Below are 24511 nucleotides of genomic sequence, written 5' to 3' on the forward strand. Positions count from 1 at the left end.
AGAGAGCGAGACAGCACCAACACACGGCGCACAGTAAAAGTCATGAGAACAAAAGAATTTATGGCACGTACAAAGGCTCATTTCTCGATGTGCTCGTGTTGATTTTTCGTTCCTGATTTTCTCTCCGTATGTCGATATGATGAATATCATAGGTTACTAAACCAAATTAGGCATTCAAAACAAATTTGAAACGTGGGATGACTTCGAATTTGTTTTTCTAGTTACGGAGTTATTTTCAATCTAGTATCCATTAAAACATTGTTCATTGTCTCGATCTCTCCCTATCTCGATGGTCCCTTCGATATCGAGATGTGGAGAGGCGACTGTAGTGATAGGGAGAGATAAAACAAGCTATTCGACATTTGATTATTAACTGAGAAATTGAATGAATTGATTGATGCATTGATGATTATTTTTTTACTAATAAAATTGTTATTGGATTACGTATTTCTTATGGATCCAAAAATTTTTCCAAATATTTTGAATTGGTAAAAAACGAGCTGTTTATTTTTCTAATAGCTAATAACATACTATAAAAGTAATAACTGAAGCTTATTCGATATCTGGTTCCAAACTCAAAAGAGATCCAAACAGTTTCAATCATCATTCATAGACAACTGTTTCGTTATTTGAAACCAAAGTTTTTGAAGTTGTTTGTTTTGTTGAAACACAGCTTGGTAAATATACTTTCATAGCTGCTTATTTGCCATTTCATTTCACTGGGCAGCAAGATAATTTGATTCAAACTGGCTTGCGAAAATTGATTCGTAATAAGTCGAAAATGTCTGCCATTGGTGAATTTAATGCAAAACATCACTCACAGGATAATTTTCAAAGCAATTCCAACGGCGGAATTTGATCTGATGAGTGCTCTTCAGGATATTTCTCAATTCATTACATTAAGGGCTATCTTGCTATCTTATTGTTCCTCTTCTAGAAATCCTTCTACGATTGATTTGATCTTAACCGACTCTAGCCAACTGGTTACTCACACTGATTTTGATTCTGATCATGCCCTATTTTTTTGACTTAAACGGTTTCGGAAAGCCATCAACGGAAGTCGAGAATCTACCATGCTGATTATGAAAAATAATGTAAATTACTTTTGTTTAGGAAAATGTGATTCATTCGCGTGTGTCCCAAATTCCGGATTCGATAGCAGTTCCAGTGATGACTTAGCTAATTCCGATCAACACCTGCATGGAAGTAGCTAGCGGAGTAAATCTTTTCAGGAAAAAAAACTCACATTCCGCATGAAATTAAAAAAAGCTATTTGTAAAAAATGTAAACATTTTTGCCGCAAGTACAATGCATTAGTAAGTACAGTCGCCTCTCCACATCTCGATATCGAAGGGACCATCGACATAGGGAGAGATCGAGACATAGAACAAATTTTTAACGAATACTAGATTGAAAATCCCTCCGTTGCCAGGAAAATCAAAAACAAACAGATGTCATTTCGTCTTCGCAAATTGTTTTGAATCTCTAAAATCTAGTCTAGTAACCTTTGATAATGGGCATATCTACATACGGAGAGAAAATTGAGAACGAAAATCACATCGAGATAGGGAGATATCGAGATAAGGAGGATATCAAGATATGGAGAGTGAAAATGTATGCAGAATGAAGGGACCGAAAAAATCATCGACATAGGGAGAGATATCGAGATGTAGAACATCGAGATGTGGAGAGTCGACTGTATAATGAAACATAATTTAGAGACATTTATTATGTATGTGCGCTGCACATAAATCCCAATATGAACAACGTTTCCAAATTTATGTGCAAGACTTGTACAAGTGCGAAGTTTGATTGCAAAAATATTTGTGCAATTCACATATGTATATTCGACAAGGAAATTCATCTCAGTCTATAGAAGTTAGTTTTAGAAACCAGTTATCGAACGAATCTGTCGACCATCGACCTTCTGAGTATAGATGGAAAGTTTCCCAAAGACAGTCTGAACAGCTGTGTCTGAGCATTTATGCGCTAACTAACGATAGGTTCGAAAACACGATAGATGAGTTCTACGACAACCAAGATAAGGCCTACGAGATCAAGATGTCAAGATAGCCATCGCCGTCGGCATTGAAAATTATCGTTCGATGAAGAATACTTCGTCTGACCTGTTTTTAAAGTTGAAAGCCTTAACTTGTTACACACTGTATCAGAAGGCCGGCTCGAAAGCCACTTTCCCCGCCAATGGGGAGATTCGTGCCAAGTGAATAAAGGTTTGGACATTGAATTCAAGCTATAAGAAGCGCCCGTATGCTGGAAAAACGACATATAACATTCAACAGAGAACACGAATAAGGCTGTATAGAAGATGTTTTTTACAGTGGAAGAGGATTTTTTTTTATTTTTTGTTTTTTATAAGGGGGAAATCTGCAGACAGATCCCCTGAGAAGGTAACTCAGGGAATGCGGGGATGACGCACCAACGACGACCCGCTAAAACCAGCCTATGCACTGTGCTTGAGCAATTCTTTTAGAACTGCTGGAGAGGACTTAAAAACTCCTAACATACATAGCTACTGGAAGCGGTAGATAGAGCCAACGAGTCCTATTACGATACGGATCCCAAAATCTCGTCACTTCCAAACATGATTACATTCCCTAACACCAAATTTTTACGGTTCCTCTAAACTGATATACCAATAACAATAAGATAAGAAGATTATTATACTTGGGGTTTATTCACAAATTTAATAACGCCAAAAATGGCCATTTTCAACACCCACCCACCCCATCATAGCGCATTTTGTAAGAATATTTTCCGAATTTTGTATGACCTGTAACATCTTGAAGACACCCACCCACCCCCTTCAGCGTTATGAAATATGTTTTTAATTAACTATGAATCGTGGTTGACGGCTAACCAGCCGGGTGGAAGTTTAACAACTACCGAAAAGCTAAACATTACATATACTTCGCAATTGAATTAAATGGACAAATTGATGTGAAGTTTGAGAACGTCGCGACCCATTGGAAGCCCACACAATAGAAATTTTTGTGGTACTTTCACTACCTAAAAATTAATGCGCTCTCGGGCTAAGCATTGGATACATATAGGAAGCGTTGTGTTTGGATGGGCATCTAATTCTACCGAAAGAGGTACACTTTGCGAAAAAGGACCACGTGATTATTGAGCTGAAATCGAATTCAGGTTAACTTCTGCGTCCATGAGTCCTCTCGTGGTGTAGGGGTAACGCGCCCAAACTAGAGATCAGGGAATCGTGAGTTCGATTCTCACCGAGAAGACGTGTAACTTTTTCGCAAAACTTCACATCTATTTGTCCATTTAATTCAATTGCAAAGTATATATAATGTTTAGCTTTTCGGTAGTTGATAAAAAAAATGTCTTGCTGCATCATTATTTATTTTTATGTTGTTAATATATTGTTTTGTAACACTAATCAGTCGATTTCGGCTCCGTAATACCTAATGGCGTTTGAGCCTGCAACAATTGGATAAAACAAACACAGTGATAAACGCACAGCTACCCAGCAAAAAAATCGAATCTTTTCGGGTTGAAAATCTTATCGACGAGCACGACTGTAGAAGTGCTCATGCTGTTCCAGCAGGGACATTTCGCCAGAATTTCGGAATTTGGAAAAAACTACTATTTTCACAAATTTGCGTGACATTAAGGGAATTACATTATTTGAAAATATGATTTCTTTTCTGTTATCTCCAATTGTATAGCATGATTACAATCACATTTTTAGTATGGATAATTTTTGGGACATATTTGACAATCGCCCTTTAACACAAACTACAAATCTTCACAAATTTGAGTGTTGTTACGGAAATTCAATACAGGTCGGACTCGATTATCCGATGCCTCAATTATCCGGGATTCGATTATCCGGATTTTAGACTCGATTATCCGTAATATATTTTTTTATATTCTTGTTTTTCAGTTTTATGCATAATTTTGAGATAATTTAGTGTTGCAATATACAATATACTAATTTGACGTTTGAGCGGTGCCGTGTTATTTACGTGACCATGGAAACTGATGAACTTGGCACTGCTCAAACGTCAAATTAGTGAACTCGTGCATTTGTCCATGGACCGATGTACGGGTTCACTATTTGACGTTTGAGCGGTGCAGTGTTATTTACGTGACCATAGCAACGAGTGAATTCGGCACCGCTTAAAAACATTGGTCCATTTGCGTGTCATTTAAGCAATTTGATGTATTTATTTGAAAACACATTTTTTCTGTAACTGCGGTTAAGGTGTTCGTTTTCACGTTTCTCTTGAATGCCACTGACGACATCGAGCCTATTTTTTTTTAAATGATGGTTTATTCAATCATCTCTTAGATAAACTATGGCATAAAACTATTCATTGATTACCGACAGTGGAGAAAATATTGCATATACAGTAATGTCCCGATTTTGTCAGCCACATGCTGCATTTAGGGTTGACAAAATCGGGATAGAGCTAAAATCGGGAAAAACTTTTTGGACAAATTTCATGTTTTATTTTAACTTAAGGAATTAGTTCTATGATTTCATTAAAATAAACATTGTTTTTTACTTCCATTTTCTATGCGCCGTAATCCAAGGTAACATTGATGAGTTTCTTGGCTAATTATTGAAAATTTCAATTTTCAAAATTTCGGCCTTTAGATGATTGTATTGACGTGGTCAAAGGTCATAATTGACTTTATGCACCCAATATTGTCAGTATAGACGTGTTTACTCTGATTAAAATAAATATAAATTTTAGGCTGACAAAATCGGAAAAGAAGGATGCTAAAATCGGGGGTAGACAAAATCGGGTCAAAAAGGGTGCTAAATCGGGGGTAGATAAAATCTGGGGTAGACAAAATCTTGGGCTGACAAAATCGGATCATTACTGTAGTATATAACTTTTTACCAAGAAATTCTTTCAAGTATTAGTTATTCTTTTGAGTTGCGCTATCGAAATAAATTTTGGCACTGAAGCTTTTGATAGATTTATGACAAATTTAACCTTCTTTCAAATATTCGTTGTTGTTACGAAATTTGATGTAACAACAATTATAGTTATAACAACTGTTAATTCAAATAAATTTTACCTTCTTTCAAAGTAGGCTAGTATTGAAGTTGGTATGGATCAATGCACGAGTTTACTAATTTGACGTTTGAGCGGTGCCGAATTCACTTGTTGCCATGGTCACGTAAATAACACGGCACCACTCAAACGTCAAATAGTGAACGCGTGCATCGGTCCATTGGGCTTCCTTTTGAAATGATATAAAAGTGAAATCGATTGTTGCAGTTACTCCGATGATATTTAAAGCAATTTGTACTATTCTTCCATTTTCTCACGTTACAATTGATTTTGGCGTCGAATCTTCTATTGTTTTTTTTTTATTAATTTTGCCTTCTTTTAAATATAGGCCGTTCTGGTATAAGACAATATATTGTAAAGTCATAATAAATACATTTTCTTATTTTGCTGTTTGAGATTGATTCTTACAAGCCTTGCAAGAAGAATAATCATTGTTTTGAATTCTGCTAATAATTCAACACACATTTATTTAAAACTAAAAAAACAGAATCATATTTCGAGATATACCCGAAAAATGATTATTTCAATTACTAATTTTCGCGATTTGGCGATTTTTTTATTAACACTTCCAAATTTAAAATTATTGTTGGATCGTTTCAAAACTGCAATAATAGGTTCGTGAATATTTCAGTCAAGCATCAGCTTGCTTTCGTTCGAATTGTTTTTCATCAAAATGTGATGTTAAACAATTCTTTGTCATCACAGTTGATAAATCAATCGAAAACTCTACAGGGAACTTCTTTTTTTTTAGTTGGCTGTTTCCAGGACTTTTTCTAGTTTGGTTGGGTTAAAACATTACAATGTAAACACAACCTAAGTTACGTTCAGTATTCGTTGTCACTTCCTTGTGCTCTAGGAGAATACCGCGTTTGAACTAATCAGACATTTTTGTCATGCGCTCGGTGGTGCTCATGTCGGTAAAAAGTTTCGAAAAATGCCGATACTGAAGAAAAAAATCATTGTGTCAATTTTCAAAGGTACAGAAGACATCACTAATTATATATGATATAATGTGTTTTAAATTGCTTATTTCAAATCACTCATTATGCCAAACAAACATTAAGCGAAATGGCCATTATGCAAAATGACGTTATGTCAAACGACTTCATGCCAAACGGGGTACAATCTAATTGGCATGTCCCGAAAAATAGCCCTTTTTTACCCGAGCTGACCCAGCGACCCAACGGAATAACTCCGGCCAAAGGAATATTCTTGAGTGCCCACTTTTAGAAACTAGATACCTATGTGTCCCGGTACACTAACAAAAAAAAAATGAATTCGTTATGCAGTGAGGGTTTCAATACTTTTTTCAATAAAATAACTTACGGAGCATATTCGATGGTTTCTTATTGAAACAAACTACAAATCTTAAAAATTTTGCGTGTAATTCAGAAAATTTAGTACGTTTATTAAAAAATATGTTTTTTTCTCTGTAATTTCCAATTTAATTGCATAATAACAATCACGCTTTCAATAAAGATAATGTTTGGGGAATATTTGACGTTGCCCATTGAAACAAACTACAAATATTCACATATTGTCCAGCTTACGCTAAACATTTGATCAACCATCAGCGAGTAACGAATTTAATCAGCTTTTATCATAAACGAACTTATGATTCACAATAGGTATTTCAAGCTTCTTGAAAATTCAAAGTGTGACTATGGTTCATCTTTACCTTAAAATATATGATTGACTCCTTGCGTATCCAAACAGACAAATGTGGCCATTATTTTTTTTTTTTTTATTTATTTCAAAAGAAATTGCATGTTAGCACACAGAAAACACACAAATTAAATTCTATTGCTGCTAGTAATGATGTTGATGACGCATATAGATTTGTTAAAATAATTATGTATGTTGTTGCTGCAAAAGTTACGAACAAAATCCAATAATTACCAATCCATCAAAAAGTTGCCATCTAAATTCTAAATGCATATGTCGATGATTTATGAAACCATTCGCAGCTGATCAACCGGTGCATTTCCGCTCGTAAAACTGGAATATGCGCTCAAGTATTTCGCATTCCGTAGCAAATTGATAACAACCTCCAAGTTGGAACACAAACGCGCACATCGGAGACGAAAACATTCAAACAAACGTCTATAACAAATGTCGTCGATGGCTGTCGGCTATAGAACTTATGGCAGTTTGAGGGGTCCCTAATGATTGTAGCACAGACAAACAGACGTAGCACTGTCAAAATTTCCATCGACCATACTTTGAATGGTCATTTCGAATTTCTCATCTAACGTACCCCTCACAACCAGAGGCACGCACATCGCTTTTGTTCGTGTTTGACGTTTCACACTAGTGCCTTCTGCAGGCATTATTACACATAATCGTACTTTGTGTTACATGGCCACACGACAATGACGGTGTAAAATGGGCAATAGATTTAAAAAAAAAAATTGTTCCAAGTGTAACCACTGTTTGTCTGTGTTTGTAACGTAGCTGGCGGAGCACGTGCTTTCCATTCCTATCTTCTCATTTTTCGAACGGCGATGATCAGCTGGCGTGCCGTGTTCCGCAAATTTTCAACATTTGCAAACAAAATTGAATCACGCCCGAAGCAAGTGATCCGTGGCGGGTTTATTTTTAAAGATACGCCTAAGAACCTTCATCCCGTTGTTGGTTGCTTTGTATACCATTAGCAGCAGCAGCAGCAGGTTTGCGTGTCAAGTGCTCCGTGGTCCCATTGAACCAAATTTCGCGTGGGAAGATATACCTACGTCAAAGGAGAGAATAATTTAAGACACGAAGATGCCCATTGAAGTTTGGAAAAGTTTAACGAATTGAACAAAATGGGAAAACTTTGATCCGCTTAGCATGTAGCGTTTGTTTTTGGAGAATCAGCTGATCGTTTAATGAACAAAACAAAGTTGTTAATTTGGTTAACATTGAAAAGCACAATCAACTATGGATACTTTTTCCAGGCACAAGTTCCATAATCCGATTTACAACTAGGTACGTATGCTTCAATGATTCAACACAATGAATATTTGCCATATTATATGTTAGATCAGGCCTGCCCAACCTTTTTGGCTCTTTTTCGACATAAATGGTTGGTGCGTTCGCAAGAATAGGCCGATATGAGCAACTTACTTTTACTTACTTTTGCTACGTCCTTCAAGACATGACCTGCGCCACAATGTTACGCCAGCTAACTCGGTCCATGGCTGCTATCCTCCAATTTCTCGATCGCCCCACACTTCCAAGATCCTGCTCCACTTGGTCAAACCACCTAGCTCGCCTTATACCGGCCGGATTTGAGGTGAACACCATTTTTGCGGGATTGTTGTCCGGCATTCTCATAACGTGTCCCGCCCATCGTACCCTTCCAGCTTTGGCGAATTTCTGGATACTGGGTTCACCGTAGAGTTGCGCAAGCTCGTGGTTCATTCTTCTCCTCCATATGCCGTTCTCACATACTCCGCCGAAGATCGTCCTAAGCACACGTCGTTCAAAAACTCCTAGCGCTTGCAGGTCCTCTTCGAGCATTGTCCACGTCTCATGCCCGTAGAGGACTAACGTTCTTATTAGCGTTTTATACATGGTACACTTAGTACGGAAGTAAACTGCTCCTGTGCTGAATTCTTATTCTTTTTCTAACATTCAGAGCTGATTGACAACATCGAACATCCTCGTGTTGGCTGTGTAAGCATGAATGTAATAAACGAACACTTAGCCGTTTCATTACACCTTCTAGCGCAATATTGAACATGAGGCAGGAAAGACCATAGCCTTGTCGAAGTCCTTTGCGTGTTTCAAACGGGTCCGATAATGCACCCGATATCTTCACACAGCACTGTACACTATCCATCGTTGCTTTGATCAGTCTAGTCAGTTTCCCGGGAAAACCATTCTCGTCCATAATCTTGCATAGCTCTTTGCGGTCGATGGTATCATAAGCCGCTTTGAAATCGATGAATAGGTGGTGCGTAGGGACTTGATATTCGCGACACTTTTGGAGGATCTGCCGCAACATAAAGATTTGGTCTGTCGTCGATCGCCCGTCCACAAAACCGGCTTGATAACTTCCCACAAATCTGCTTGCCAGTGGCGATAGACGGCGGAAGATGATCTGGGAAAGCACTTTATAGGCTGCGTTAAGAATGGTGATCGCTCGATAGTTCTCACATTCTAACTTGTCACCCTTTTTGTATATTGGGTATATTATTCCCTCCTTCCACTCCTCCGGTAGCTGTTCTGTATCCCAGATCCTGGCTATCAATCGGTGCAGACAAGTGGCCAACCTGTCCGGGCCCATTTTAATAAGTTCCGCTCCAATACCATCCTTTCCAGCTGCTTTTTTGTTCTTGAGCTGTTTGATAGCATCCTTAACTTCGCCTATTGTGGGAGTTGGCACGTCTCCCTCATCCGCCGTACTGATGAAGCCATTCCTCCTACTGTCCTGATCTTCCTCCTCTGCGCCGTTTAGGTGTTCATCATAGTGCTGCTTCCACCTTTCGATCACCTCACATTTGTCCGCCAAGATACCTCCATCCTTATCCCGGCACATTTCGGCTCGCGGCACAAAGCCTTTACGGGATGCATTGAGTTTCTTGTAGAACTTACGTGTTTCTTGAGAACGATACAGCTGCTCCATCTCTTCGCACTCCAACTCTTCCAGGCGGCGCTTTTTATCCCGGAATAGATGGGTTTGCTGTCTTCACTTCTGTTTGTATCGTTCCACGTTTTGACGGGTGCCTTGCTGCAGCATCATCGCCCGATATGAGCAAAATTAGTCTTAAATAAAATCTTGGTAGCATATTTGTCAAATCCAAGCAGCAAATTTTATATTTATATCAACCTCTTTGCTACCAATTCAGTTAAGTTCAAAAAATGATCCGGCCCGCGAGCCGGATTGATTTTTACCTTTGCTGGCATCGCTAGCGAAGAGTTTGATATAAATTTAATATTTTCAGCATGTATTAGACAGATATACTACCAAGCTTACCAAGTTAGATGGTATCATAGTGAAATTTCATTATGTTCATAAGATCAGAACAGAAACAGAAGCAGATACATTGAGTTAACAAATGATGTAACATTTTAGGGGAAAAAATCAGCTAACTCCAAAAATCAAAATTAACAGAAAAAAAATAATAGGGAACGGACCTGGTGTAGTGGTTAGAACACATGCCTCTCACGGACCAGGACCTGGGATCGAATTCCATCCCCGAGATAGTCACTAAAAATTTCAGTGACGACTTGAAGGGAAGTAAAGCCGTTGGTCCCGAGATGAACAAGCCCAGGGCTAAAATTCTCGTTAATAAAGATAAAAAAAAAAGAAAAAATAATAGAAACAAGTAACTTTCCTTAAAGTTAATGGCCCATTGTACCTAATTTTGCCATGGTATTCCCAAATTCACCTCCAATAAAAAATCAATGTATGCGGCGAATACTGGTGCTGATGATACAGTATTCGCCACTCAAGTTACTAAAACAAAGTTTCTGAGCAGTTCTTATATTTTTCCGGCTCATATTAGGTTTGAAAAAAAACTTTAAACATTAGTTTTCTTTAGGGTGGCGAATACTGGTATACCCACTATAGAATCGTAAGGTATACTACCCCATCTAACTATATCATTCCCACGGTCAAGTTAGCTGGGGAAAATGGAGGAGGTTCTTACGTTAGGTGCAAGGCACCCTTTTGTCCAGAATAACCAAACAATGTTCTGGCTTACGTTGTAGTATTTCATATCTTGCATTTAAAGCTATCACTTTTTGTAACGCCGTCTCTGAAATCGTTAGATTATAAATGATGGGTCATTCAATCTAAACTAGCCGCAATGCATCCATTCCGCAACTTAATTATTTCGGCCTGCTATAAATTTGAAAAAAAAAATCTCATATCTGACCCGTTGATTGTTATGCCGGCATGAAATAATAATTATATGAACCATTCAATTGCACATTTCATTCAATTTCATAATAATATTCAAGTTTGCTTATGCATTACTTGACTTGTTTCTTTACCTGAATTTTATATATCCGTTAGAATTATTTTGTCGGCCATAATGCTAACCGTACAAACTTTTTTTGGTACACTTTCGATTCTTACCAAACTATCCCAGGATACTCAATGGTCAAACGAAGTAATCCAACGTAGCGGTATAAGGTTTTTTTTAATTATTCCTTGTTATCATAACTTAAGATGTTTTGCAAATTGCTTCTTGTATTTCTTTTTGAGATTTTGCCTTGAACAACTCCATGAACTGACTAATCCGTCCAATAATTTCTGCTTTTAAAAATGTCTCACGAAAATTGTGAATGGTCAACTAAATGGTCGACTAATCGACTAACTAAATTAAATGACTTTACATACAGTTATTTCGGTTGTTCTAGCAAATGTCTATTTTTTCGCTTTGTTTACAATATAAATTCCGGTTTATGATGAATATATATAGCGTTGATTTGTTATAAATACTTTCAGAACTTTCAATTTTGCACAATTTTTGCTGAAGCCATTGAAAAGCTATCTCGATTATTTTCCAAGTTATGGGCGGTTTTCGTTTAAGAACATATTATTTTCAAAATTTTGTTTATCCTCTCAAACAAAAAAGTCTTCATAGTTTTTTCACCATGGACAGCGAAAAATATTATCTTTCTAATGGCAATAAAAAATTGAATCCGTTTGCGACTTTCAGAGATATCGGAATTTGAAAACAACCACTTTTTCGAAGAAAATCTCTTATAACTCTATAACCATAGGAGATAGAACAGTAATTTCTTCGACAAAAAGTAATCAAAAGTTCTAAAAGCGCTCGGAGCAAAGTTTTTCCGAGAAATAATCGTATAAAAAGTTAAGGTACAGCGGGGGAAGTGTAGCAGTGGGGTAAGTGGATCATTCGTCAATATTAAGTATAAATACTTGAATATGTTTAATGTTTTTGCATCATTGCTTTGTTTTAGGTTATATACTTACGCCCACACTGATACTATTGCAAAACTGGTACTACACGTACACCAACACAAGCAAACTTGTTTGCTGCAAAAATTAATTTATTTGAAAATTGTTTTCCATCAATCAAAAATCCACTGTATCTCTGTCTAAAGTCGAAGACTATTAGTTTTTTCGACACGTGGTGAGCATTTCTGTTCTAATTGAATGAATCACAATGAAAAATATGTGATTTTTATAAATAAATACAGATATATTGTATATGGTACACTTACCCCTACTTTTTAATGGGGTGGGGTAAGTGGATCAAGTATTATTATTATTTATTGGCAGACTGCTTACGATAATTTTAATAAGTTTCTGTATCCGCAAATGTTGTTTTCCCTTAACTTTATTCATTCCTAGCTTAAATTTGTCAAACTGAACAAAGAAAATTTGAATTAATCCACCCAAAAATTTATTTTAACCTTTCTGGTATAAAAGAGTAATAATTTTCAAATATATACGAAATTTTTCGTGGTTTATCTAAGCTAAGTTGTAGAAGAGAAAAATATACAAATTTTCCACTTGATAGCATATTATCGTACCTTATTTGAGCATATAAATTGTGCTAGACAGATGATACAAATATATTCATAAATAGAATAAAAGGATTTCAGTTTGTTATTGAAAAGTAAATGTAGCTAATATTTTTAAACTACGAGTGTTTTTATGAAACATCGTTAGGAATAATCTTACAATACTTCTATATAACTTATGAGTATAAATGGATGAATTTTCTTCAAATTATTCTAGCTCCAATTTTTTTTTGTACGAATTAGTGTGAACTAATGTATAAAATATGTATATACATATATTTTGGTTAAATAAAGATACTTTTTAATTTCAAAGTATTAAAATGCAAATTACTAGCACTAATAACAAGAACGAGAGTAATAGCATTCATACTATACATAATTACACCACATTTGTTTTGAGAACAGATGTTTGTTATTGGTGATCCACTTACTCCACCATGGTGGGGCAAGTGGATCATTTGGCGCAAATTTTCAAGTCCCTCATACTCAATACATAACAATCAGAAAAATCGAAATAAATGACGATTTGAAGAATATTAGTCCCTCATTTGTAATCCACAGAAAAAAGTTTGAATTACATTATTCACGTTAGCTGTACATAACAATGAAGATGACTATTGATTTTTCTGTATCCACTTACCCCACGGTACCTTATCAAGAAAAAACTGATTTTTCAATACCACCCTAACTTATTTGTATGAAAAAATCATAACTCGCGAACCAAACGCTTGTTGCTCCAAATTTGTTGTTAATAACATTGTACAGATCTAAATGCGTCAACAGAAAAAGTTTATATTCTGAACTCGTAAACCATGTAGGCCACCCTAATTTCGCATCACTGAAAAAAATGACTGAAAAATAGGGAGAAACTTTGCCGAAGGCATCATATATCTAAAATTGACTGTTTAGGCGCAATCATTTTCGTCTTCCTAGATATGGCTTTGGGACCAATAGCAATGGTGTAATGGGTATGCGAGGCCTGGAGGAGTGCAATCTGTTAATAATTGATAATCGGGAACACCAGTACAAAAAAGTTAGTTTTGTTATTTGTTTTCGAGTTAGTCTTTCATAAAAAAAACATGTGGTCAAAGGGGGGATGGGGGAGATGGTATTCCCAAAACCATGCAAAGCTACGAAGGGGAGGGAAGTGTTGGAAAGTCAAAAAAAAATAATCACTTGGTTTATGGATGGCCCCATATCCGAGTTACTGCTGCAGTCATTAAAGAGTTCGAAAAAACAATTCTGAAAAACTGAAGAAAAATAAAGTGGACGTCACATAGTGTATGAGCTGCTTGCTTCAGTTAATTGTACCGAACACTACTGAAAGATCATGACGTCAGTCGAATGTTTCTTCACAAACATATTGTAATTTCATATCAATTTTCATCACTTTTGTACTACCGTCTCGCGCACAAGGACGACGAACAAATAGCTCTCCCATGGCAATTGATAATCCGGAATAAAAAAAAACAACAGCCAACAGTATAAACACCATCGCGTGAATAAACATTCATGTGGTGAATGTCCGAACGAACTTACCTCTTCGCCTTCTTTAGTGGCCATTGCACAAATTGAAAATTTTCTTCTGCTCACAAAGGTCAATATCACCTAACTCCAAAATTCAATTCAGATCAGATACCGTGCGTCTCCTTTTCTTGTATCGATAAAACGTTGGGGCAAACACTTTTCACAGATGGCAAGAGCACGAACTCTCTGGCAAAGTTATGGCACGAAGAATCAAGGGTATTACAAGTGTCACGCGAAGAATCTCAGAAATTTGCACTCACTGCCACGGTGGCATCCACCGAAAACTACAACGAAGGCGACGACCTTGGTCACCGCAAGACGCGCGCCACTGCGGCTCCGTCTGCCGCCAAAACTATTACTAATAGTGCCGGGAAAAGGTTCAGCAGATACTGTTGGTAGATCGTCGAACGTGCGAATTCACATTGCAAACACTTTGCGAGTCTACGCGAAGATTCACGTGCAATTGCTGACTAACGCGTGGCCAACTGGCTGCTCGGGCAGGATGTAACTAATTTGATACTACGGTATCACCGCTGTGGCACTACTGGAGCTAGTTATAGTTCGTGAACTGCAAGCTAGACAACAGCTCGGGAATGGAAAATATACGAGTAAACAATATGAGAAATGATTAGAAACAGCTCGTGTTGGAATCTGGTGCTTCGGAACACACCGGCAGCCACCTTTGACTGCTAGCGACTGGTGTGCTCGCCAAGATGGATACAATCCGTACCGTATACGTAATACCGGTCGATGTCTCTCTTTTCGCACCGGTGATTCTCAATTTCCCAAGACTATAAAATGATCAGTGAGATCATTTCATATTCGCGCGGGATAATTAGCTCAAAGCAAGTGAGTGCTAGGGTTTCTAGTCGAGGCATATGAAGAAATGAAATGAATTCATGATTTCGTGAGTAGATGGCAATGAGTAATTTATGCAGTATGTTATGAACATTTCAACATATTGTAGACTAAGAACTTTCTTTGTCATTCAAAGATTGACTATTTTTTCATTCGTATATCGTGACAACACAAAGATACTCTATTGGTGGGAATCGAGCCGACAACCCCAGCGCACATTTACTGCTGAAGCAGTTTTGCCGATCTCAACTTGAAGGCTCAAGCAATGCGAAAGTTCTACCTAGGCTCAATGGAATCCACAATGGCTTCATGATGCGAGCCGAGATGTGCAGGGATAGGGTTGAGAGCATCTTGACGGACAAACGTGAGGTGATCGAAAGATGTAAGCAGCACCTTGATGAACACCTGAGTGGTGCTGAGACCGCAAGAAATGAGAACGAAATCAACGGAGGTAATGTCTACCTCAGTCCCCAGTACTGTAGACGTAGACGATGGAAATTAATCAGCTCCACTTTAAGGGAGGTGCAGGATGCCACTCTACAAGTCTAGCACAATAAAGTAACAGTCGCTGCTGTAGGCAAAATACTTTGAAAATTGCAAAACACCCGTTGCTAAGGGCAACCCAAAATTACTGTAGAAAAATGTTCTATTTCCCGCTGCATTTTCCGCATTTAGAGCCTTCAATGACACTCATGATTTAGAAAATTCGTGCACCCAACAGAGGCTACTTGATGAGATTCACGTTTTTGAACTATAGTTCAGTATACTGTATACTGTACTGGGAGAGCCACGTGATTTTCGCGAAAATTCAAGCCTACTACTATTACCATTCCCAGCACTAACTTAGATTATAATTCCAATATTACATGCATTTTGGGTTGGGTGGCACCGATTGAAGCGACATGGATACGGAGAGCAAAACTGTCAATTTTCTATCGCTAACATTTGGTGGAAAAAGGGCGGGCTCTTCTCCCCATCTATTGGGTCTTTCTGACAAGCAAGGGCTTGATTGAACTTACTTCTGGAAGGAGATTCTTTTTCCCTTGCGAGTTTCGCGTAAGTGTCTCTGCTTACAGGTCTGCCATTCGTTTTTGGCCCTTCAGACAGGAGTACGATTGCATCAGGGATGGGAAATGTACTGTAGCAAACATTTACCACCTCGACATTCACATTTTTCTACACGACCATCAAAATCCAAAGCAAACCATGACCGTTCAAAACAAAAAAATGTCACGGCTCTTTAAACTGTAATCTTCTTCTTCGAAACGTTTTTTCAAACCCGAATGCGAAATGACTCGAGCACAGTAGTGACACGATATTTCCGGTTTTCACGGTTTTGCATTTTTGCTCGATAAAGGCAGCATGAAATTGAACTTGTTTATATGTATCGCAACGGAATGATTGTGCTCTTGCTGTTAGCGCTAATAGATTTTAATTAGTTGAAAACACAAGCGAAATATTAGCGATTGAATTATTTAACATTTTTTTCAGTCATTCACCTCGAGAAGGCTGCCCGAAAACGGTCATAGTGGAGAGACAAAAACAGTCAAACAGTGTGTGAACCGTTGGCAGCGCAACACCTGATGGTGTTGATGCTGCTGCTGCTTTGTGTTTTTGTTGACTGGCAGTGTTACGACCCCTCGGTCGGCGCGTCTCCATCACACACAACAACAGCAAGTTACGGTCTGCTGCACAGTGGGACGAAATCAAAAAAAGTGGGACATGTGTGTTTGCGCTGAAACTATTGGTTTTAGCGTTTCGACATGTTCTACAAAGTTTCATCATTTGTTGAGTACTTAATTTAAACACTGAAAAAAATTTCACTTAAAGTAATATACACTGAGAAAAAAAAATTAACTTTTTTAATTATTGTAAAAATTGAAAACTGTCTAAGGAAGTATTGTAGGCGACATCATTTCATGAAAGTTTGTCGAAGACGGAAAAGTTCTATTTCCTACACTGACGAAGTTAGGGGGTAAAAAGGATGGGTACCCCCTTAAAACTCATATTTTCTCCATAACTTCTAACTTTGAATTTTTGCATTTTTACAATGTTCTACAATGTTTAAGGTGCTGTGAAAATACACATTTTTGCCAAAGACACTGAAGCGCTAGCTCTTCATCTCGAAGATTTACGAACGGTTTTCTGATTTTTTCACATCAAATTTAAGTGTGCATATCTTGTAAAGTTGCAAGTAGTAGCAGCTAATTTTAGCATCATGCTGTTCCTCAACCTATACCCTTTTAATATATGTACGAATAATTGCGGGGTCAGGCGGGGCTCATCGCAGTTTGCCTAATTGAAACTTCTATTTCTTATAAATAAATGTATGTTTTCTAAATTTAAATTATTGTTTTTTTTTTATCTGTTATTTTTTCATGTTTTGTTATGATATTTAACTCTTGGCCCATTTTACGAACGGCACATTTATAATGTTTACTGTTTAAGTTTCAATTTGACACGGTTGACAGTTGTTGTTTCCGTGAAAATTACTGGATTTTTTTTTCAAGTGTATCAGGCTTATTAATTATTAAACACAGTTTTATTAATCCTTAAATATTCAATTTTGTCCCTATACTAGATACCGTCTGTTGCTTTTTGTAATTTTGCAAAGCTAGAAAATCAATACATATACAAATATACAGCGCTATAATAGACATCTAAGCGATGTCATTAATAGCTATCAAAACAAATTTGTATCTTTCTATGTTTTAATGTTCTTAGGAGTGAAATTCAATTATTTTTTATTACTAAGATTGTAGTATAAACAATCAAATTATACATTTGAATCAGTTGAACAGTTGATTTCAACTTTATAGCGGTATTTAGCGCTTTGATATACTTATAAAAATGTAGTCAGATACATGGAAAAATAAATATTATTTTAAAAAATATAACTGTTCAAATTTTGACAAAAACTGTTAAACATAACATTTTATCATCGTTTCAAATGGGCAAACATTAAAAATTCCATAGCAAAATGAAAGCCATACTTAAAAACTATACCACATAAATAAAAACTACAAAAAACATATGTTTAATTATAGGAAATACAATTTTCAATTAAACAAAGTGAGATGAGCCCCGCTTGACCCCGCAATTATTCGTACATATATAAAAAGGGAATGGGTTGAGGAACAGCATGATGCTTAAATTAGCTGCTACTACTTGCAACTTTACAAGATATGCACACTTAAATTTGATGTGAAAAAATCAGAAAACCGTTCGTAAATCTTCGAGATGAAGAGCTAGCGCTTCAGTGTCTTTGGCAAAAACGTGTATTTTCACAGCACCTTAAACATTGTAGAACATTGTAAAAATGCAAAAATTCAAAGTTAGAAGTTATGGAGAAAATATGAGTTTTAAGGGGGTACCCATCCTTTTTACCCCCTAACTTCGTCAGTGTAGGAAATAGAACTTTTCCGTCTTGGACAAACTTTCATGAAATGATGTCGCCTACAATACTTCCTTAGACAGTTTTCAATTTTTACAATAATTAAAAAAGTTAATTTTTTTTTCTCAGTGTATATTACTTTAAGTGAAATTTTTTTCAGTGTTTAAATTAAGTACTCAACAAATGATGAAACTTTGTAGAACATGTCGAAACGCTAAACCCAATAGTTTCAGCGCAAACACACATGTCCCACTTTTTTTGATTTCGTCCCACTGTGTGCTGTGGCAATCCATCGCATTGATACGACGTTGGTCATGCTCTTCACAAGGGGACAATAGAAACGGAGATACCAGATGAAAAGTGATTTGCGAGCAGATAATTGTTATTGAACTATTAGATTATATTGCATTTTCTCTAAATAGTGTTTAACGCCGAATGCGGCTACGTAGTGAGTTTAATATGAATTTTCAATTATTTTCTTATTTCCTGAATTATTGAACCTAATGATTGAATTGTTTAACAACATTTTCCCTAAGATAACCTAAATAGTACGGATATTGATAATTTATTACTAAGGAAGCCTGTCTACTTAACTTAACTACACAACTACTGATCAAGGCGTAAGTTGTCAAAAGGTTTAATTGAACTAGGTAAAATAAAATCATTATTCTGATTAGACAGGTGGGCACATACGTCGGTACAAGATTTCGCTAATGCTAATGCAGTGCTGTATCCAGGGGTAGTACAGGTAAATCTCTTATGGAACCAATTAGAAGCAATGCTTACATGACTCTATTTCAGAATTAATTCATTAAAATAATAACTATAAGAGCACGCCGACCAGAACTAAATAAGAAAACTAAACGTAAGTTCCAATAGTATTTAGGTTTCATCACATAGTTCTATGTTAATTCAAACGTTGTAATTAATTGCAGGATTTTTTTAATACATTTTCATTAAAAACACGGAACTCTTGTTTCTGGCCGATTGCCGATAACATGCAGAATCGATGAACTGTGACAAATTGTGATCACAGTTCCCAAGCCTGAATTGCATACAAATAGTCATACAATCTTGAACAAATTGTTTTGTTGGAACAGGCCATTGCTACCGGTGGAAACCTTGCTACAATAAGATGGCAGCTTATAACTTTTTCAGTAGTTTTGTTATTTTATGTTATACAACAAAATTCGGTAAACCTCGCTAGTCATACACAGCATCAGCGTGGTGATTCTGACTTCGATGAATCGCGCGACAACCGACTGTCGCTCAAATGGTTACCGCTAGAACTAGTTTGTTGTTATGTGCGATAACCACAATTTTTCGACACCCCCATTGCAAAGAATACCGTGGTAGGAAAAAAAGTCAATATCTCGGAAATTCGATTCTCAAAATTTAGTTTCGTATTTTCTGAATAATGCAAACAATACTGTTTCAATTCTTTTAGCATAAAGTAGCATATTCGCTGCATTATGATTTCCCATGTTTTTGGAGGATGCCCTACTCGAGGGGTCCGGTGGTTCCGGTGGATTTCCCTTATAAAAAATCACTAATGAAATCCATTCATTAACTACAACTCATAACACTTCCGACAAAATGTATTGGAAAAAAAGATCACATTACTAAGCGTTAATTGATCATTAAGCTGAGAAGCAGTCCCTGTCCCAGTCGGAACATAATGCCAAGAATTAGAAGAAGAAGCAGGAAATAAAACTACTAAAGGAATATCTTACTTAGACCATAGGAATTTTTGGTGAAAAATACGGTTTAATTCATAACATCAAGGAATTTCAACTTGGCTAAGTTTTTTTTTTTCAGATGGATGGCAAAAATTTGGCCTATTGTAAAGCATTCCAACAAAATCGACTCTACCGTTTTACTCCAGCAATAAGTTTTTTCTTCGATTTTGATTCACCTTTGTAAGAAATTTTGCATAAATAAACTTATTTTTTAAACTATTTTTTCCAAGAAATTATTTTGTTTCAAATTTTCAATAAATTCCTAAAACAGATTTAAAGACAAAAAAGCCAACCTTTAGTATTTTAGTATAGTTAAATTACTCAAGGAATATCGAATGGTGGCTTTAAAACTTTTGCTAGAAATTTCTTAGAATTTAGTCGAATAATATTGAGATTAGTTCATACTTTCAATGTGGATTCTGGAGGATAACCATTCCTTCTATTTCTACTTTTTATCCACAAATTGATTTGGATTGTTCATCGATTGATTTCAAGGATAATTTCTAAAGAAGATTTTGATAAAACTTCTAGAGTTTTTATATATTGATGAGGTTTTCATTATTCTGGAATCATTCACCTCTAGAGATGAAATTATAAATAATCACTTTTTATTCGTTGTTCTGTTGTCCATCTGTTTTTCAACCCGCTTAAATATTATGTTAATTCTCCTCCCATGACGCTTTATTGAGAAACTTCGCACAAAAATATGTCCATACTCCAAAAGTCAAATCTAATAAATAATAAAATCTAAGATAAAATAAATTGACGGTTATATTGAGCTGTTCGGTAATCCAACCCACATGGTTATTACATTAATTAACTCATTACGCGTGATAAAGATGGATGAGTTATGGGTGAAATCATGAAAAAAAATCCACGTGCTCGACTAGGTTGTGAAAGGGGTCTGCGTGATCTGTGGGGATTTGAATTCAAACTTGTAACCTTCTAACTGGTGACCCAATACCAAGTGGCTCGGTAGCTTAGTTGGTAAAGCGCTCGTCTAGCATACAAGAGTCCTGGATTCAAATCCCAGCCGAGCACATGGATTTTTATCATAATTTCACCCATAATTTATCCATCTTTACCACGCATAATGAGTTAATTATTTTAAATTCTAAGAGTTTTGAAAAGTTATAGAATTTGTATACGTATGGTTTCTGATTTCTGAAATTCCAACAGCAATTCCACAACAAATTTCCTGCAAGATTTAAATTTAGTGAAATCTTACATTACCAATTTAACCAAAAGACATCTTTGTCAATGTTCTTATTTTCACGTTAAACTTCTAGAGTTCTACTATAATGATTAAAAATATTCCCTCCAAAAATGGTTTCTACATCAATCTGTTCGCCATAGTATCATGAAACTTAGGAGCAAAACATTTTCTACGATGTTAGAAACAAATACTTTAAGTAAAAATCCATTCGTTCTAATGCCAATCATTGTCCTTTTAAAGTGACAAAGAACAATGATTTTTGTAGTAAGTACTGAAAACAAAAACACTTAAGCTTTTCTATAAGGTATATAGAGTAAAGTGGGGCAAAAGTTCGAGTGGGGCAAGAGTTTCTTTTTAAGATTTCTAGCTCAAATCAAATCAAAACTTAGTGATTCCATGGTGGTTCGAATGCTATTCAAGTAAAAGACTTTCACTCCAAATATCATAAAAATCGATTGAGATTTGGAAAAGTTATGGCTATTTGTTGATATTCGACGTAAATATTGTAATACTTGGTCAAACTTTCGATGCATGGAACCAAATGAAGATACAATATTTTTCAATATTTTATGTAAGGGCGTTTCTAGGCCTATCATAAGGATGCTTTGACGTGAATTAGTTTTTCCATAAATAGTTGCCCCACCGGTGGGGCAAAAGTTCGTTTAAGACAATCAATTTTGAAACTGTTATAACTAAAAATGGGTAAATATTTTGACACAAGTTTGTTCAGCAAAGTTATAGCCAATATGTTGAAGGTTCGCTGTATGGTATTTGTTTTGTTTCATCTGCTATTATTTTCCTGGAAACTTTGATTATACCACTAAGGTCGAACTTTTGCCCCACCTTACTCTATTCAGGAATTTCGTCAAACACTTTCAGAAATTCTACGGTATATGCTTGAATTTTCCAACAGGAATTTAGATTTTTTTCTAAATTTAATTTAAGCTGATATTATCCAACAAATTTTCTTAAAAGTTCTTCAAAAACTTTGTTTTTTGACACATGTCAAATATTATCGTCTAGACAGTTTTATGTGAGGATTTATAGAAATATCTAAAAAACACTTATAAAATTTTCCGTAGAACAATGCAGACAGATCTGCGAGGAACTTCTCTGAGAAATTGCTAAGTTTGTCTTCTTCTTCTTCTTGGCATTAACGTTCTCACTGGGACAGAGCCTGCTTCTCAGCTTAGTGTTCTTATGAGCACTTCCACAATTATTAACTTAGAGCTTTCTTTACCAAAGTTCCCAAGTAACAATTTCAGTGCTTTTTGATCTTAGATGTTATTTATGGAGGTTTTATTAGAGATGCATTCATTCTTAACAGATTTAACAAAGCATTGAAAAGTGCTAAACGTTCTTTTGGGTAAACCATACTTTAAAGTACTTTGTAGATACCTATAAGTGCTCCCGTAAAACTTATTTGCCGGTCACTCTTGTTGATAATAAATTTTATTTTGAAGGAGCTGTTTAGTATCTATTAAAACCTATGCTTAAAACCTCAGCTTGTTGGTCTTGCAACAACATCGATAAAACTCTTAGGACTGCACTAAGTCATGTTAAAGTCTTTATAAATCTCAACTGTCTGATGCATGTTACTGGAATGCAGTCTGCGAGTGATTATCAAAATCATTATGTCGATAATGATAATCATGTAGAGAATTATGAGCTTAACAAAACGCGAACATAAAATGGCAAATATTCCTCTCGTAGAATTATTTCACTACCGTATAGAGCATATTTCTCCCATGCTTGCCTGAACTTCCCGTTTTAGTGGTACAATTATGCTGCACATAACAGCTGAGCTTCACGACGAAAGCTTTCATTTTTCAGGCACCTATCACTTACCGTTTTCTGCATCAATACAATCGATCAACCACGGGCTTTGTCACAACAAAGTATTCCAGTAAAAACATAATTAGATACGTAACAACTGAATTTAGTTCATTATATTACATCACAAAATTAAATCTTCCGATTTGTTTACTCTTTTGACAGCACTAGTTTTCCTGAGCGCATTAAGTTTAACCCAAGGCTCCCAAAAAACCTATTTGTCTTAGTGCAGAACAAATAATCTTATTTAAGAACATTTTAGCTAGTAAAGGGTTTTGCGAAAGGATTCTTAAGATGAAAAGCTCTCATCAATGATTATGTTGTGCGGAATAGTTACCAATTGATCTTAAACCATCCCAGATAATACCAGCAAGATTTAAATGGATGGAATCCATTTTTATTGTCGCCATTTCGGGTTAATAATTACAATATGCGTGGGAAATTTCGATTAATGATTGAGATGAGCATGAAATTATTCTGAAAATGTAATGTAGTAAAATATTAGATAGTTAATAATGATATCGTAAGTGCGGCGCGTTGTTGTAAATCGAAAAATTGTATGTCATTTCACCAGTAAATTTTCATTGGCATGAATTTCATGCGATTGTAAGGAAATTTTCTACAAGACAAAAAATGATTATTTTAAATGATTATTATGAGTCGGCAAACATCATGATGGTTTCAATATTTTAAAAAAGTTTATGGTTTATAAACAACTTGTTGGCAGGTGTTCGTTCAATCATAAGCTCTTAACATTGGTTTTATTCCGTGTTTTAGGATATCGCAAAATATTTAATACCACTAGATGAGCTCAATAAGACTATACAATAGCTCTTGTGAATGTCTTATAGCATACTACAAGAGTAGATGTATTCATACGAAACATAACTAAGAAGTTTAAAAGCGGTTTTAAGGTATAGGCTTAACAACCTCCTGTAGTGTGGGCCTTTTCGGGTTTAACGGGGTTTTATCAAAGGTTTATTAAGGTTGTTAAGATTTATAAGTTCTATAATGAGTTTTAACGATATGGTGGTAACAACAGCTTGTAGTAAATGAAAAAACTAAAAATGTTACTTGGGTTGCCATTTTCGCATTCGTATATCATGTGGCAAGTACGGTGATGCCTATGTCCTGGGAAGTCAAGGAAATTTTCATTACGAAAAGATCCTGGACCGACCGGGAATCGAACTCGACTTAACTCTAGTACAAACTCTAGCGGAATTGAATGGTATAGTACTAAACTCGGTTTTTCGTTTTTAGTTTGTAGGTTTGTTGATTTGTTGGTTTGTTGGTTTGCTGGTTTGCGTGTTGACTACTTTGTTTGTTGTTTTGTTGGTTTTCAGTTTGTTGATATGTAGGAATGTTGGTTTGTTTTCTGGTGATGTTGGCTAGT

General features: G+C 36.0%; 1 protein-coding gene across 3 annotated transcripts in view; it reads right to left on the reverse strand.

The window, feature by feature from the left end:
- Positions 1–24511, reverse strand: part of LOC5567930 (calcium-binding mitochondrial carrier protein Aralar1) — a 64888-nt gene that overhangs the window by 24064 nt on the left and 16313 nt on the right. The window contains exon 1 of one of the 3 annotated variants that reach the window (XM_021843867.1): positions 14091–14764. The exons of the other annotated variants lie outside the window; for them this stretch is intronic. Coding sequence (XP_021699559.1) covers positions 14091–14114 — 24 coding nt within the window. The 5' untranslated portion in view covers positions 14115–14764. Of the gene's footprint in view, positions 1–14090; positions 14765–24511 lie in introns of those variants that run through there. 3 annotated transcript variants of the gene reach the window in all.

This window comes from Aedes aegypti, chromosome 1 (assembly GCF_002204515.2).
Source record: "Aedes aegypti strain LVP_AGWG chromosome 1, AaegL5.0 Primary Assembly, whole genome shotgun sequence".
Classification (NCBI taxonomy): Eukaryota; Metazoa; Arthropoda; class Insecta; order Diptera; family Culicidae; genus Aedes; species Aedes aegypti.